At 32.2% G+C, this 14,428-nt stretch overlaps 1 protein-coding gene and 1 long non-coding RNA gene across 2 annotated transcripts; both read right to left on the bottom strand.

The window, feature by feature from the left end:
- Positions 1-441: 441 nt before the first annotated feature.
- On the bottom strand, positions 442-1,502 carry LOC111708300 (uncharacterized). The gene is made up of 3 exons (XR_002766625.1): positions 1,415-1,502; positions 640-743; positions 442-492 (listed from the first exon to the last, which is right to left on the bottom strand). It is a non-coding gene; the product is annotated as an uncharacterized LOC111708300 (long non-coding RNA).
- A 504-nt stretch (positions 1,503-2,006) lies between these two features.
- LOC111708282 (uncharacterized) lies at positions 2,007-12,583 on the bottom strand. Its single transcript, XM_023481603.1, has 12 exons — positions 12,436-12,583; positions 9,645-9,742; positions 8,727-8,850; positions 8,111-8,409; positions 7,441-7,523; positions 6,624-6,761; positions 5,523-5,547; positions 4,487-4,512; positions 3,658-3,734; positions 3,517-3,586; positions 2,292-2,371; positions 2,007-2,058 (listed from the first exon to the last, which is right to left on the bottom strand). Exons 4-12 carry the CDS (start codon positions 8,151-8,153, stop codon positions 2,007-2,009), a joined length of 594 nt encoding a protein of 197 aa, XP_023337371.1. The 5' UTR covers positions 8,154-8,409; positions 8,727-8,850; positions 9,645-9,742; positions 12,436-12,583.
- Between the last annotated feature and the right edge of the window lie 1,845 nt (positions 12,584-14,428).

Genomic DNA, 14,428 nt, shown 5'->3' with positions numbered 1-14,428 from the left:
GGGGGGGGGGTTGAGTACATACTGTCCCGCTATAATTATTTCTGAGAATTAATATGTACTTTATTTATTACGGAATTGTTACGTAATACGTAATTTCGCGTAATTACGCCTTAATTACGCGAAACTAGACTTTCTTTCGTAAACGTAATATATGCGTAATTACGCGTAATGCTCCTGCGTAAGTGAAAGAAAGTGTTACGTTTCGTTACGCGTAATTACGCGTAACGCAATTACGACTGGAAACCCTACCTTCCTTTAATTCAAACATTTTTATTAAAGTGTGCCAAATCGTTCCTCTGACATCAGAAATATGGTCAAAACAAAAATTAAGACCAAATTAATTTTTTAGAAAACCATGTTGGATCAGCTTCTTAAAATAATTATAAACTTCCCCCCCCCCCTCCCCCCATCCCATTGGGTAAAAACGCCTCTATTCCTGATTCTTGTATGACCTAACACAAATCTCTACAGCCAGGAAACACAGGGAACATACTAAACAGAAATAATTCTTTGGATGAAATAAATATACTAAATTGTAACTTCCTAAATGTAGAATTAGATTGAGAATAAAAATGCAGGGATAACAATTCTCTCAAAATTTAATAAATATTTTTAATTCCTTATTGGTACATTACATACCTATTCCTCCCCCAAGAACAGTGAAGAAGCCTCGAAATGAGCCATGATCAAGTCGATTAAATTCAATCGATTCAGTGCAATGCAGACGCTCCGCATCCTCTAGCCTGTAAATTATACATGGGCACATTTATCCCTACAGCTGGGTCGACTTTAAAGTATCGCTACGCGTTGTTATTTGAATTTACTTTTGTATCTATCTTATACTTTTCTGTAGCCTTAGACATTTAAGAACTGTAAAGCAAGCCTGAGATTCTCAGGTTTCTGTGGGATATCGTCGTTTTCAGATTGTTTGCGTATTTGCTGAATATGATCTGTTTAATATTACAACTTTTATATAAAATTTCATAAATATAGATTTTCGTAAAATTTTGACACAGTTTTATATCAATTTCTAGAGCGAGACAGAAACATCAGATAGATGTCTTATATGTATCGTTCAACGCCTGAGATTCTCTGGTTTTATCCTATACTCCCTTTCATTTTTCCTTTACAGTCTCTTTAAAGATGAAATTTGTTTTGACAAAGATCAATGCTAAATTGTCCCAAGGGACGTTAATGGATCTGACGTCTATCAATCATGCCTGATTTAATGATGATCAGAACTTCAAAAGACTGGAAAAGTTTACTTACGTGCTTCTGTAAATTCCGGTTCATTTCAAGTTACGCGCCGACTTTTAAGCAGCTAGAGGAAGCTGTACAGTACAATCAAAAACTATGCAAGACAAACCAGGACAGTACACCAAATGATTGAATGAATTAATTTTTATCTTGTCACCTTGTAATTTTAGATTTCTTGATATATTGAAGAACTCCACTTTCGTCAGTTTTTTGAAGAATTACATTTAGTTGGGATTCCATCGGGTAATTCTAATCAGGGTTAAATACTTCATTTTACATTTTTTTGACAATTTGTTTTCTATAAATTAACATCTCTTTGTTTAACCCATCAAAAGCAAAACTTATAACATAACAAATTCATTTAAAGCTGAGTGGGCGTATGGGACTAGCATAGTTGTAATTTCAAAGGACCCAGTTATCTTGTCATCATTTGTTTAAGAAAGGATCACGGACAATAATGACACGCAAGTTTTTCGAGCTGAAAGTTGAGTGGCTAAAATCGATTGTAATTGTTTCTCACTTTGTGTACAAACTTTTTTATAAAAAAAATATTATGCTTTTTTCCAACAGTTTTCCACAGTAAAGATTTAGAAAAACTTTTTATATATATAATGCAATGCACTAAAAAATCGTTCAGTTGAAAATGAAAGTAGTGTCCGTGATTTAAAGTTTTCATACTTTCATACTTATTTCATACTTATTTCTTAGACAATTAAAAGAAAATACTTTTCTTTTACCCAACTCTGCACTTAATTTTGAGCTTGAAAAACTTGAATAACTCCGTCACCCTCAACCCGAAAACTGGGTTAAAAGATGTATCGGACTTCAAGGTCTTTTACAAAATTGACTCGCAGATTTGTGAACGATTGACAAGAAAGGATCTTAGCAAATTTATTTTTGTTTATTAAAGAAAAAACGATATAATCAACACTGTTACTCAGATTCACGTTCAAAATTTGGCATAAACCTTTTTCAAGTCATGTAAACAGTTCTGGTCAAACCTTGTTTTTAAATTGTTTTTGATATTTAAAAACCCTTCCTTGTTGACTGCGAACGCATATGGCAAATCGCTGGAACTAATTGGGGTCTTACTTCTCCCCAACTCGCACTTACCCTGAAAAAAAAACTGATGTAAAAAAGTTGGGAGCAAAATAATATTATTTTAGATTAGACTATTTGATCCAACAGAATTTATAGTTTGAAACATCAAAGGTTTACGACATAGGATTGCAAGATATTGGGATTACAATAGTAGAGTTAGTGGCAAAAACGCATCCCTTTGATGCATTTTTTTTCAGAAAGTACAAGAGGCTTGCAGAAAGAAGAGTAACAATGTCTATAATTATTGCCTGCTGGGTTCTTACAAAAAGTGTAGCTTGGACCCACCGGTACAATTACACTAGACAGGTATTATATAAAAAACCTGCTGGGTTCTTACACAAAGTTTAGTTTGGACCCACCGGTACAATTACACTAGACTGGTATTAAATAAAAACCTGCTGGGTTCTTACACAAAGTTTAGTTTGGACCCACCGGTATAATTACACTAGACCGGTATTATATAAAAACCTCCTGGGTTCTTACACACAGTGTAGTTTGGACACTCCGGTACAATTACACTAGACAGGTATTATATAAAAACCTGCTGGGTTCTTAGACAAAGTGTAGCTTGGACCCTCCGGTATAATTACACTAGACTGGTATTATATAAAAACGTGCTGGGTTCTTACACAAAGTGTAGCTTGGACCCACTGGTACAATTACACTAGACCGGTATTATATAAAAACCTGCTGGGTTCTTACACAAAGTGTAGCGTGGACCCACCTGTACAATTACACTAGACCGGTATTGTATAAAAACGTGCTGGGTCCTTACACAAAGTGCAGATTGGACCCTCCGGTACAATTACACTAGACTGGTATTTTATAAAAACCTGCTTGGTTCTTACACAAAGTTTAGTTTGAACCCATAGGTACAATTACACTAGACCGGTATTATATAAAAACCTGCTGAGTTCTTACACAAAGTGTAGCGTGGTTCCACCTTTACAATTACACTAGACTGGTATCATATAAAAACCTGCTGGGTTCTTACACGAAGTGTAGCGTGGACCCACTGGTACAATTACACTAGATTGGTATTATATAAAAACTTTACACTGGGTAGTCTAGACTAGTCGGTACAAGTCAATTACAAAGACTGGTAAATCCTTGTATCGGTTCGGATCATGCACTTATTGGACCAGGGTAGTTAGTCACCTTTTGTTTCTTAATATAATGCTTAGCGAAATCTTCTCCTGGCAGTAAAGTAACTATTTTATCAGAATTTCTAAAATAAATTTGGAAATTTGAAATTTTTCGAAATTTTCGAAAAGTTCTAATTTTTAATAAAAATGGTACCTGACATAATCTAGTCTATCTTTTGTTTCTTTACTCTCTAGATACAAGATATTTGAAGATATTCCAGGGTTCGTGGACTACACATATATATTTAGGTTTATTCAATTTTGAGGGAATACATAACACCATAATATTGCCCGATGTAGGGTGAAAAAGTTATTTTATCGAACTGCTATTAAAAAAGATGAGTAAAATTGAATAAAAATATCTAATTTATTGAAATGGGTTTCAAGCGCGCAAACAAACATTTTGATGGGATTTTCACCTCTTCTAGTTTGTATTCGATCTAAACAGAAGTCAAATCATATTTCTTATACATTTCATGTTAGACATTTGAAATATAGGACATTACATTGATAGGACATTTCAGAAATAGGACATTTCAGAGATACGACATTTAATAGATAGGAAAATTCATAGAAAGATAATTCAATGATACGACATTTGTATAGATAAGACATTATATAGTTAGGAAAATTCGTATAATTAAGTTCAGGAAAATGAGCGAAGTTCAGATGATCTATAACTAAGTTTAAGAAAATGAGCTAAGTTCAGATGATCTATAATTAAGTTCAGGAAAATGAGCAAAGTTCAGATAATCTAAAACTAAGTTAAAAAAAATGAGCTAAGTTCAGATGAACTATATAACTAAGTTCAAGAAAATGAGCTAAGTTCAGATGAACTATAACTAAGTTCAAGAAAATGAGCGAAGTTCAGATGATCTATAACTAAGTTTATGAAAATGAGCAATAAGTTTAGTTTACAAGCTGAGTTCAGTTACGGATTTAGGAGTTTGTAAAGAATAAAACTTTAAAACCTTGAACTCTACCTTAAAGGATTCAACCATATCCATTCCTGTTCAAATATCACACAATGTTTAGCTAAAAGTGAATGACTTGCATGGAGCAGTAGTTGAGCAAAATGCTAGGTAGTACAATAAGGTTGGTTACTTGCAATGAGCTTCAATGTATGAAAATGCCCTCTCCTAGGATAGATAGATAAAAATATAGTATTACGTCACTCTCGCCTCTGTAATCAGACACTTTCGCCTCTGTAATCAGTGACGTCATATTAGTTTTTTATCTATCTTTCTTAGGAGACGATATTTTCCGGACATATCTTAGGAGATGATATTTTCCGGACATATCTTAGGAGATGATATTTTCCGGACATATCTTAGGAGACGATATTTTCCGGACATATCTTAGGAGACGATATTTTCCGGACATATTTTAGGAGACGATATTTTCCGGACATATTTTTGGAGACGATATTTTCCGGACATATCTTAGGAGACGATATTTTCCGGACATATTTTAGAAGTCGATATTTCCCGTAAATATTATAAAACCTTGGCTGAACCCCATTTTTAACAAATCATTTCGAATAAATGTAGATTTTCGTATTTGTTATTTTATACTTTTATAATTTAGGATACAGTGATAGCCAGAAAACCATGGAACAGGATGACAACATCATAGTAATACTAAAGTGTATTGGATGTTGTTACAAAGCAAATAGTTTTTTTTGACACATTAAATTAGTAATTTAGTGAAATGGGTTTTATTAAACTGTACAATTTCTCATGCTCTTTGGCCTTTTAAAGTTATAACTTGGCTCAAAAGTCGTCTTTCTCTTCTTTAGTTTACTGGTTATCACTGTTTTAAGGTCTCATACGTTATCTTTTTACGGGTTTTGAATGAGAGATAAAAAACTAAAAATATACTCCGATATAGACAGGATGCCATTTGATGAAGTTAGTTTTAGGATTTCAAAAGAAAATATTAGGATTCATTTTATATTGTTAATATGAAACAAGAAACAAGAAAAGAGCATAATTTAGAAAAACAATGTATGATGTATTCCTATTGATCCCATGTAGGTAGCAATCTGAAAATGAAAATATATATGAAAGGAACTGTAAGCATAACGTCCTAGGGATCTTTAATTTAATAAAAAGGATATCCGTAATTCACAACGCGTACCCTTAGAACCTGTCACTGATCATTAAAGACAGAGGTCTCAGTGTAGACATCTTTAAAATGCTCTGTAAAAGCCTTAAAATTGGATTATAAAATTTGAAAGAGCTTCCAAACAAAGTGTTTAACATTTACGAGAGATGCTTTAGAAAAATAAGGAAAACTCTGATATCCTTGATCATTCAAAGGTTAAAAAGGGTACCGTTGTGAATCCAGGATGTCACTGTCATGTCAGGTCATTTAAAGTAATGCTTACAGTTCCTTTTCTTGTTAGTTTTTAATTAATTTATTAACATTAATATTGTGCTTGATAATTTAGACACACCCCTCATTACTGAGTTAGAAAAATGTTAAGCAAACACAAATATATATTTATAATGTTGATCGATAGCGAAGCCTAACAATTACATTTGAGAAATGAAAAATGAAGGCGAAATTTTGCATTTAACTGTCAATTGCAGAACCGAATGTTCGATTCACAGCAGTATGCTAAATACCTCTATGTCTGATTAATAATGACGGAGCTATCTTTATTTTTCTCACTGAATTATGGAGTGCTTATACGTATTTGTTCCGCACTTGTAGTTGTATAAAACTAATCTTTGTTAAGGAATTTGTGAAATTTAGAAAACAAACACCGACGTCTCAATCTCAAGTAAAATCATCATTTAAAATTATTTTTTTTTTCATGTTGAGATGATTTGAAAAACAATTTGTGGATGTAAAAGCCAAATGTCTTTCATTGGAGACAAAAATGCGGGGTGTGGAGACTGAATGGCGGAGGCTGGCAGGGTAGCAAGAGGCTTGGAGATGGTTTCGCGGAGCTTGGGGGGACTTTTGTGTATCAGGAGGCCCGGAGGTACTTTTCTTGGGGCTCATGACGGCCCTGCACCCCCTCCCTCGCTAATTTGATCAAAATAGAGAATATTTTTAAAAACTATATATATATATTCTAAAAGTAAAAAAAAGTGATGATAAAAAACTAACCTTGTGATCAGTATCCATGACCTCTTGAAACGAATTGACCGCAACATCAGTTCGTCGCACCATTATGTTAGATACTAGGACTCCAGAATAGGAGCTGTACATCATCATACCAAGAAACAAACTACTCAATGCTAAAATCTAGAACAAACTACTCAATACTAAAATCTAGAATAAACTATAAGAAGTACTTAATCCTTAAAACATTTTATATTTACAACTAAAACTTCTCTTATTGAAGAGTTATTGAGAAGAATAAAAGCTATTTCGAATTTTCATATTTTCATATTTAACCGGAATAATTTGCATTTCTCATACTTATGCATAAATCTAAACTAGCTCACAAGGTCCAGGAAGGCGGAAACGTCATGTATGTGTGTAAGTACCAAAAAAGTGTGTGTAAGTAATACCGAACCAAAGGCGTGTACTGTAGGTATATACAGTACATAAGAATCTCGGTATTTCTACAGTCTAGGAGAGTACATTTGTTTATTGTTATTGTTTAATAAGTTTAATATACATGTTATATATTATTTATATATATTTAAGTCAACACTATAAAGCCAAATGTTCATGTTAAGATTATAATTTGATTAAAGTTTATTCAAGCTTAATTATAATTGAGAACATCGTTCACAATTTTCTTGACTGTAGTCGTGTTGTGTGTCTGTGTAATACCGAACTCGTCTGGAAAGCAGTGCGACTGGCTTTCTCATGCTAGACCAGCGACATTTCCCTTCCTATTCCCTGACAAGGTCACAAAGTCGTACCAATGATTTTACCTTCTCCTTCTGTCTAGATTATATGCTCCATGAATTACCTTTGCACTGAGTTGTTTAGGATCCAGAATTGACATTTGCCAGCCAGCTGTCAGGAAAAAAGTCCAGACATTTCCGACAAATTCTTCAAATAAGTTGAGTTTTTTAAGTTAAAAGTATTTGATCTATCAGAATTCATAGTTTAAAATGACAAAGGTTTACTACATCAAGTTGCAAAGATTTTGAGATTAGAAAATTAGATTTATTAAAGAAAATGGTAAAAATGAAATGATGACGAGTTACTGTGGAGTAATGGTTTTCCTCATTTTTAATTAAAACTGTTTAAAATTTCATCCCTTCTATATTTCATATTTTTACTTTGTTGGTCTGTCTGTTTGTATCCATTAAACGTCAAAACGGCTGAACCGATCGGGCCCAATTTTGTTGTGGGATTTTACATGACCAAAATGATTATCCAAACTTCAGATATTTGCCCCCAACAAAATTCGATTTTCATTAAACTTTGTAAATCCACGAAAAAAAAATTAAATTCTGCAAACTTGTATACAAACTACAAAGAAATGATCACAATTGAAATAGAAGATGGACGCGAAGCGCCCCAAAGTCTATTGTCTCATATTTTCTATTATGAATAAGTTCACAAATTTCTTAACGATCTCTATTATACATTTTTTATACCAAAGTATGTAAATTTATCAAACATAAATTAACCTGTTACTTTAGAAGATCTGGAACTCTTCGTGGGTTTGTTCATAAAAATGAAGAGAAACGCTAAGGAATATTAGTCAAATCAAAAGATTAGTTGTGTCAATTTACGGGTGTTTAACCCCGTTTTAAACCAAAGTATTAAAACAAATTAGGGGAAAAAATAATAGATTTTCAATAAATGACGAAAACCTCTTTTGTAAATAAAATTTGAATATTCCTGCTATAACAGTGTATACTAGAAGAGCTGTCCAAACATCATAATATATTCCTCCGTAGATACTTTTCCAATAGGACTCTTTATTCTAGAACAAATTAATGGATAGATTTTAAAGACATAAATTGGTTTATAAATAGAGGTCAATCAATTTATATTTTTCAGATTTGGAAATCCACTAATATTGAAAATAGAAAAATCCACCAATATGAAAATAGAAAAATCCACTAATATGAAAATAGAAAAATCTTCGAAAATCTTGAATTCTTAAAAATGTTCGTCGCACAAGCGTAGTTTTGTCAAGTTTTCAAGTTAAAGTGTCTGACTATTTGCTTTGTAACAACATCAATACAGTTAACTATTGCTATAATGTCGTCTTCCATTGTTTTCTTAATATCACTGTACCTTCTTTTGATTTTGTTTGGAGATGATGAACATCCCATCTTTTCCAATTGGATGAAGGAAGGTGAAATCTTCTTTTCTTTGTTCACTCTCCATAAAACCAAGCATTGCAATATCTATTTCTTGCCTAGATCATAATAATCTGTATATTGAAATATCTGTTTGTTTATTTGTTTGTTTGTCTGTCCGATCATAACTCAAGAACCCTGGTCCTATTTGCCTCAAATTTTGATTGGGGAACTCGGGAGAGCCCCTGAAATGTTCTTAGCGATTGAAATTCTAGGTTGAGTGGGTAGACTTTTATAAATCGCTAAAATCGCAATTTGCAACCAAGTGCAGGTAAACGGCGGGAGTAACTATAAGTAACCTAGATAACGCTGGGTTCCCAAGCTAGTAGTTTTATAAATGTAGTCTCTAAAAAATGCTTTTCTGTCTATGGAATTGTCTGTTTATAAAAAATCTGCCCATGTCTATGGAAATGTACTGTTATGAAAAGTTCCACCCTGTCTATGAAATGCCTTGTCTATGAAATGTCCTATATATAAAGATTTCTTGTCTATGAAATGTCCTGTAAATAAAATGAGTTGTCTATGAAATGTCCTATCCATGATTTGTTAAAAATGAAATGTCTTTTTTAAAAAGTCTTTTTTTGAAATGTCCCAACAACATTATTTCCCTTCCAAAATCAAATTTAATTTGCTGAAAAAAATCCTAAATGAAATTGTTTTGATCCGATCAATTTTGCAAATAAAAAAATAAGTTGTGGCAAAATGCTGAAATTAGTAGACTTTTTATCAATCCTTTGGTTTCTTCTCCATTACGCCAGTGCGCCAACAAAAATCATCTAATGATAGATGCATGTTTTTATCAATTAAAAATAAGAAAATAGCTCAAAATTGAAAAAAATAAAGTTGATAAAACCTGCGAAGCATTCCTAAAACTCCAGTCCAGGTTTCATTCACTTTTCCTCCCCATATTCCATCAGAAGGTTCAAAGCATTCAATTTCTACTCCCAGATACTAAAACAAATATAGGGCTAACCACAATAAATGAGACTTTACAGGGAGGATAAGTATCATTGCAAAGATCACAGTAAGGTCGCAAGGTTTCACCGAAAAGTTGTTAACCCTATTCCTGCAGTTTTTTTACATAACTCTCAAAGTTTTGTTCTGAGGCTGTTGAAATTTTTTGACTTTTCCTACATACCCAAAACCCTCCCTTTAGGCCTAAAACCGGGCTTTAATACTAACTGCCTGAGTCCTCAGGCACACTGCCTGAATGACTGCTTTTTGTGTAACAAACTAAATCTTTGTTTTGACCCACTTCCACGTGTTAGATTTTGATAAAATTTAGCTTTTTGGAAAGCCTTTGACATAAGGAAACGAATAGCACAAGTTTTGCAAAAAAAATTGCAAATTTTTTGTAAACAACCTGTCAAAGGAAATTTGCACATTTTTAGTTTTTCTTGATTAAAAATCAGGTTATTTAAAATTTTGCAAAATATTTTGCATATTTGAAATGGCATGGTCAATGGCTTTTCAAAAATGTATAATTTTTCATTTTTTGGACAAATTTTTTTTGCAAACATTTTTACCATATAACTGGATTTTGCGATAAAAAATTCAATTTTTGTAAATTTTCAAATGTTTTTGCAGATTCTAAAAGTAGAGCACAAGAGCTTTCCAATGATGTATCATTTGTCATATTTGGACATCAATCATGGGATTTAGAGCATATCCTGGTTTTCAAGTACCCCAGCAGAGATAGGATTAAGAATTCTAAAACATTAAAGCTCATAATACGAGTTTTCAATTTTTAGAATGTAAATTCTTTGGACTGCAAAAATGCATAAATGAGTAAGTAGGAAAAAATAAAAGGCCAAGTTGTTGTGACATTTCAAAGTCCACCCTGTCATAAAAGTGTTAACCCTATCTCTGCTGGGGTACTTGAAAACCAGGATATGCTGGGGGCGGGGGTCAATTTGACCCCCCCCTCTAAATCCCGTGTTTGATGTCCAAATATGACGAATGATACATAATTGGAAAGCTCTTGTGCTCTACTTTTAGAATCTGCAAAATGTTTTGCAAATTTGCAAAAATTGAATTTTTTATCGCGAAATACAGTTATATAGTAAAAATGTTTGCAAAAAAAAATTTGTCCAAAAAATGAAAAATTATACATTTTTGAAAAGCCATTGACCATGCCATTTCAAAATTGCAACATTTTTTACAAAATTTTAAATAATCTGATTTTTAATCAAGAAAAACTAAAAATGTGCAAAATTCCTTTGACAGGTTGTTTGCAAAAAATTTGCAACTTTTTTTCGCAAACTTGTGCAATTCGTTTCCTTATGTCAAAGGCTTTCCAAAAAACTAAATTTTATCAAAATCTGACAAGTGTAAGTGGGTCAAAACAAAGATTTAGTTTGTCACAGGAAAAAGCAGTCATTCAGACAGTGTGCCTGAGGACTCATGCAGTTAGTATTAAAGCATGGTTTTAGGCCTAAAGGGAGGGCTTTGGGTATGTAGGAAAAGTCAGAAAATTTCCAAAATACTTTTTGAGTTATGTAAAAAAAACTACAGGGGGGGTCAAATTGACCCCCCCCCCCAGCAGGAATAGGGTTAAAGGGACTATAAAGGAAAAATGAAAGGGGGTATAGGATAAAACCTGAGAAACTTCGGCGTTGAAAAATACCTATAAGACTTCTATCTGATGTTCCTGTCTCGAGAAATTGTTTTAAAACTGTGTCAAATTTATCCGAAAATTATCTATATGCAATTTTGTATAAAAGTTGTAGTATTAAACAGATCATATTCAGCAAATACGCAATCAATCTGAAAATGATTAAATCCCTCAGAAGTCTGAGAATCTCAGGTTTTCCCCTCTTATAATTTTTTTTATTTTGCATTTTTAATAGATTTAATTGTACATATAGTCCGTATAGTCCGTATTACGTCACCATAACTTCATCCAATGGCAGTGCAGTATACTGATCACGTGATACAGACAGAAATAGGAGAAAACCTGAGATTCTCAGGCTCCTGTGGGATATAATCGTTTTCAGACTGGTTGAGTATATGTAGAATATGATCTGTTAAAACCTACTTTTATACAAAATTGTATTTATGTGAATTTTCGTATCATTTGGACACAGTTTTATATCAATTTCTCGAGACAGAAACATAAGAAAGATGTCTTATAGGCATCGTTCAGCTCCTGATATTCACAGGTTTCAGCCTATACCCCTTTTCATTTGTCCTTTACAGTCCCTATAAATACATTCCCATTATCACATGAAACAAAGCAGATCCATTTCGCTTAGTTACTTCGTTTTCAAGGTCCAGGTAAATCTATAAGATGAACATTTTAGATTCTTCCTATTCCAAAGTTTTCTGGGTCCAACTTTAGAATTTTAAAATGTTTAAAAAAATGTATCGAATGCGAAATTGTTTATGAAAACAAATATTGTAATTAATCGCAAAATGTGAGAATTATGTATAAATGTCTTTTAAAATAAAGAGCTTAAAAGCTAGCCCTTTTTTACCCCGATCGTTATAAAGAATGTCAAAAACTTTCCGCTAAGTACATTCTGTTTTAATTTTTGAAGCGATACATTTAAAATTCAAATAACTTTCCCGCCAAAAAACGCAATTTTACTTTTGTGCATATCTGATGATTTTTTTATGAAATTCCTTTGCAAATTAATTTCTACCTTTTTGAATATTTTAGCATAATCCATTGATATCCCAGTAATATTTGAGCAGTCTGAATTGATAGGAGGAGTATATAAAGAGAACATTGCTTCAACAGTTACACCAATACGTAGAGTTTTATACATAGATGGATCTGGCCTATAGTTTACGTCTGGGGCAGCAAACTTTTTTTTTTTTAATTTTGATTATTTTTTTGCAGTGAATAACAGGGTCATCCATTACTGACAAATCCTTTAAATGAGTTTTAAGTAACATTCCATATAAATTAAGGAGCATGTCTGATTCACCACGATATTCTTTAACCAATGTCTACATGCTATAATAATATAAATATCCTCATTTTTCTATCTCAAATTTAATGATTTATTCGTTAAATGAAGTGTCAGATGAATGTACAGGATATTCCCCGTAATTTTCTAGTTGTAGTGAATCAAAATTCCTTACAGTCATCTGTGAGGAGCACATACAAAACATATTAAAAAACTTTCAAATCAAAACACATCAATACAGAACATATATATCTAATTAAACAAGTACCAATATCTTAAATGTTTTTAACAAGTTGCTCCCTAATTTTGAAAATATTTCTGCAACTTTTTCATCTGTATTTTCAGGCATTTTCATACAGAATACCGGCCATAGTTCAACACTAGTTTTTTTAAATTGTAACTTTTAATATCTACAGGGTGTCCCACGAAATATAACAGTTGGTAAATAGTTTTAAATGTCGTCTTCCATACACTGTATCAGATAATAAAAGCTTTTTGCAGTTTATTTTGCTCAAATATATTTCATTTTGAAGTTAATTTTACTATAACATAACTCCTAAATAATATTTTAATTATTGTCTTTGGTATTAAACAACTTAACAAATTATGGATGAAGACATTCTAAACTATTTACCAACTGACAGGTTTCGTGGGATTAGTGGGATACCCTGTGTAGCTAACTAAAAACATCCATAAGAATAAAAAAATAAAAACAAAATTTTACAATTATTCCTTATGATTAACCACACTAGAAGAGATTGCTGTCTCCCCATCACACTTAATATCTTTAACAATTATTTAAATATGGTTTAACCTCCCACAAGGTTCAATTAGACTAATATAGTCTTTAGCTGGTAACCTATTGAGGCCTAAATAAACAAAGTTGAAAGCCTGAAAGCCAAACAGAGAAGAGGTTTTACGTTTTGCTCTCCATGGAGAGCTCCACCCTAAAGACTAAACTTTCAGCATTTTCTTGGGCTTTCCAAAGAGTGGTCTGTTTCATTTTCAACTTCTAAATCGATTGACACACTGAGAATTATGCGCAGGTGTCAATAAAACTTGATTTGACTCTAAAAGATGAATGAATCCAAGCCGGTACAACATGTGCTGTATATTTGTTCAGTCGTACTTTCCACTCTGGACTACAATTGTCGAGTCGACCCAGTATGTTTTGTGAAAAAAGTAGCCTTGTAATATATATAATAAAAGCAAACTTAAAGAAATGTAAAAACCGTTAAATTTGTTCAAAACTAACCAAATAACGTTAAATTTGTTCAAAACTAACCAAATAACGTTAAATTTGTTCAAAACTAACCAAATAACGTTAAATTTGTTCAAAACTAACCAAATAACGCTTCCCTTAGCCTTAGCCTTACCTTAACGTTATTACATTATTCTGTATTAACATGAGAATTTTTTCAAAAACATATATTTTATTTTTATAATATAATTAATACTATCTCTATAAAATCACGGGGGAGAGAGGGGTTTGTTTACTTTGTATAATATTTCATAATTTTGATAAGGGTTATAAAGATATAATTTTCTAGTGAGCGTCTTTAAAAAATTGTAACTTTTAATTCTTATGCACATATCATAATTGTTTTTAAATATATCTATCAATATTATCTTAGAAGTATTTTTTTACAGAATATTTACACCCCTCGAACCTGTTTAAATAACCAAAATGTGTAATCCATTTAAACATATGTATGTACAAGTT

This window comes from Eurytemora carolleeae, unplaced genomic scaffold (genome assembly GCF_000591075.1).
Source record: "Eurytemora carolleeae unplaced genomic scaffold, Eaff_2.0 scaffold784, whole genome shotgun sequence".
NCBI lineage: Eukaryota > Metazoa > Arthropoda > Copepoda > Calanoida > Temoridae > Eurytemora > Eurytemora carolleeae.
Note: the sequence above shows the minus strand (reverse complement) of the source record. Positions and strands in the feature narration are given on the sequence as shown.

Excerpts from the sequence above, each read along its gene's own strand:
- LOC111708282 (XM_023481603.1), bottom strand. The coding sequence starts at position 8,153 with ATGAACAAACCCACGAAGAGTTCCAGATCTTCTAAAGTAACAG. Across the intron at positions 2,372-3,516 it reads ATTATATTAAGAAACAAAAG|GGTAAGTGCGAGTTGGGGAG; the intron begins GTGACTAACTAC and ends TTTTTTTTTCAG. Across the intron at positions 2,059-2,291 it reads TTCGCAGTCAACAAGGAAGG|TTTTCGGGTTGAGGGTGACG; the intron begins GTTTTTAAATAT and ends CTTTTAACCCAG.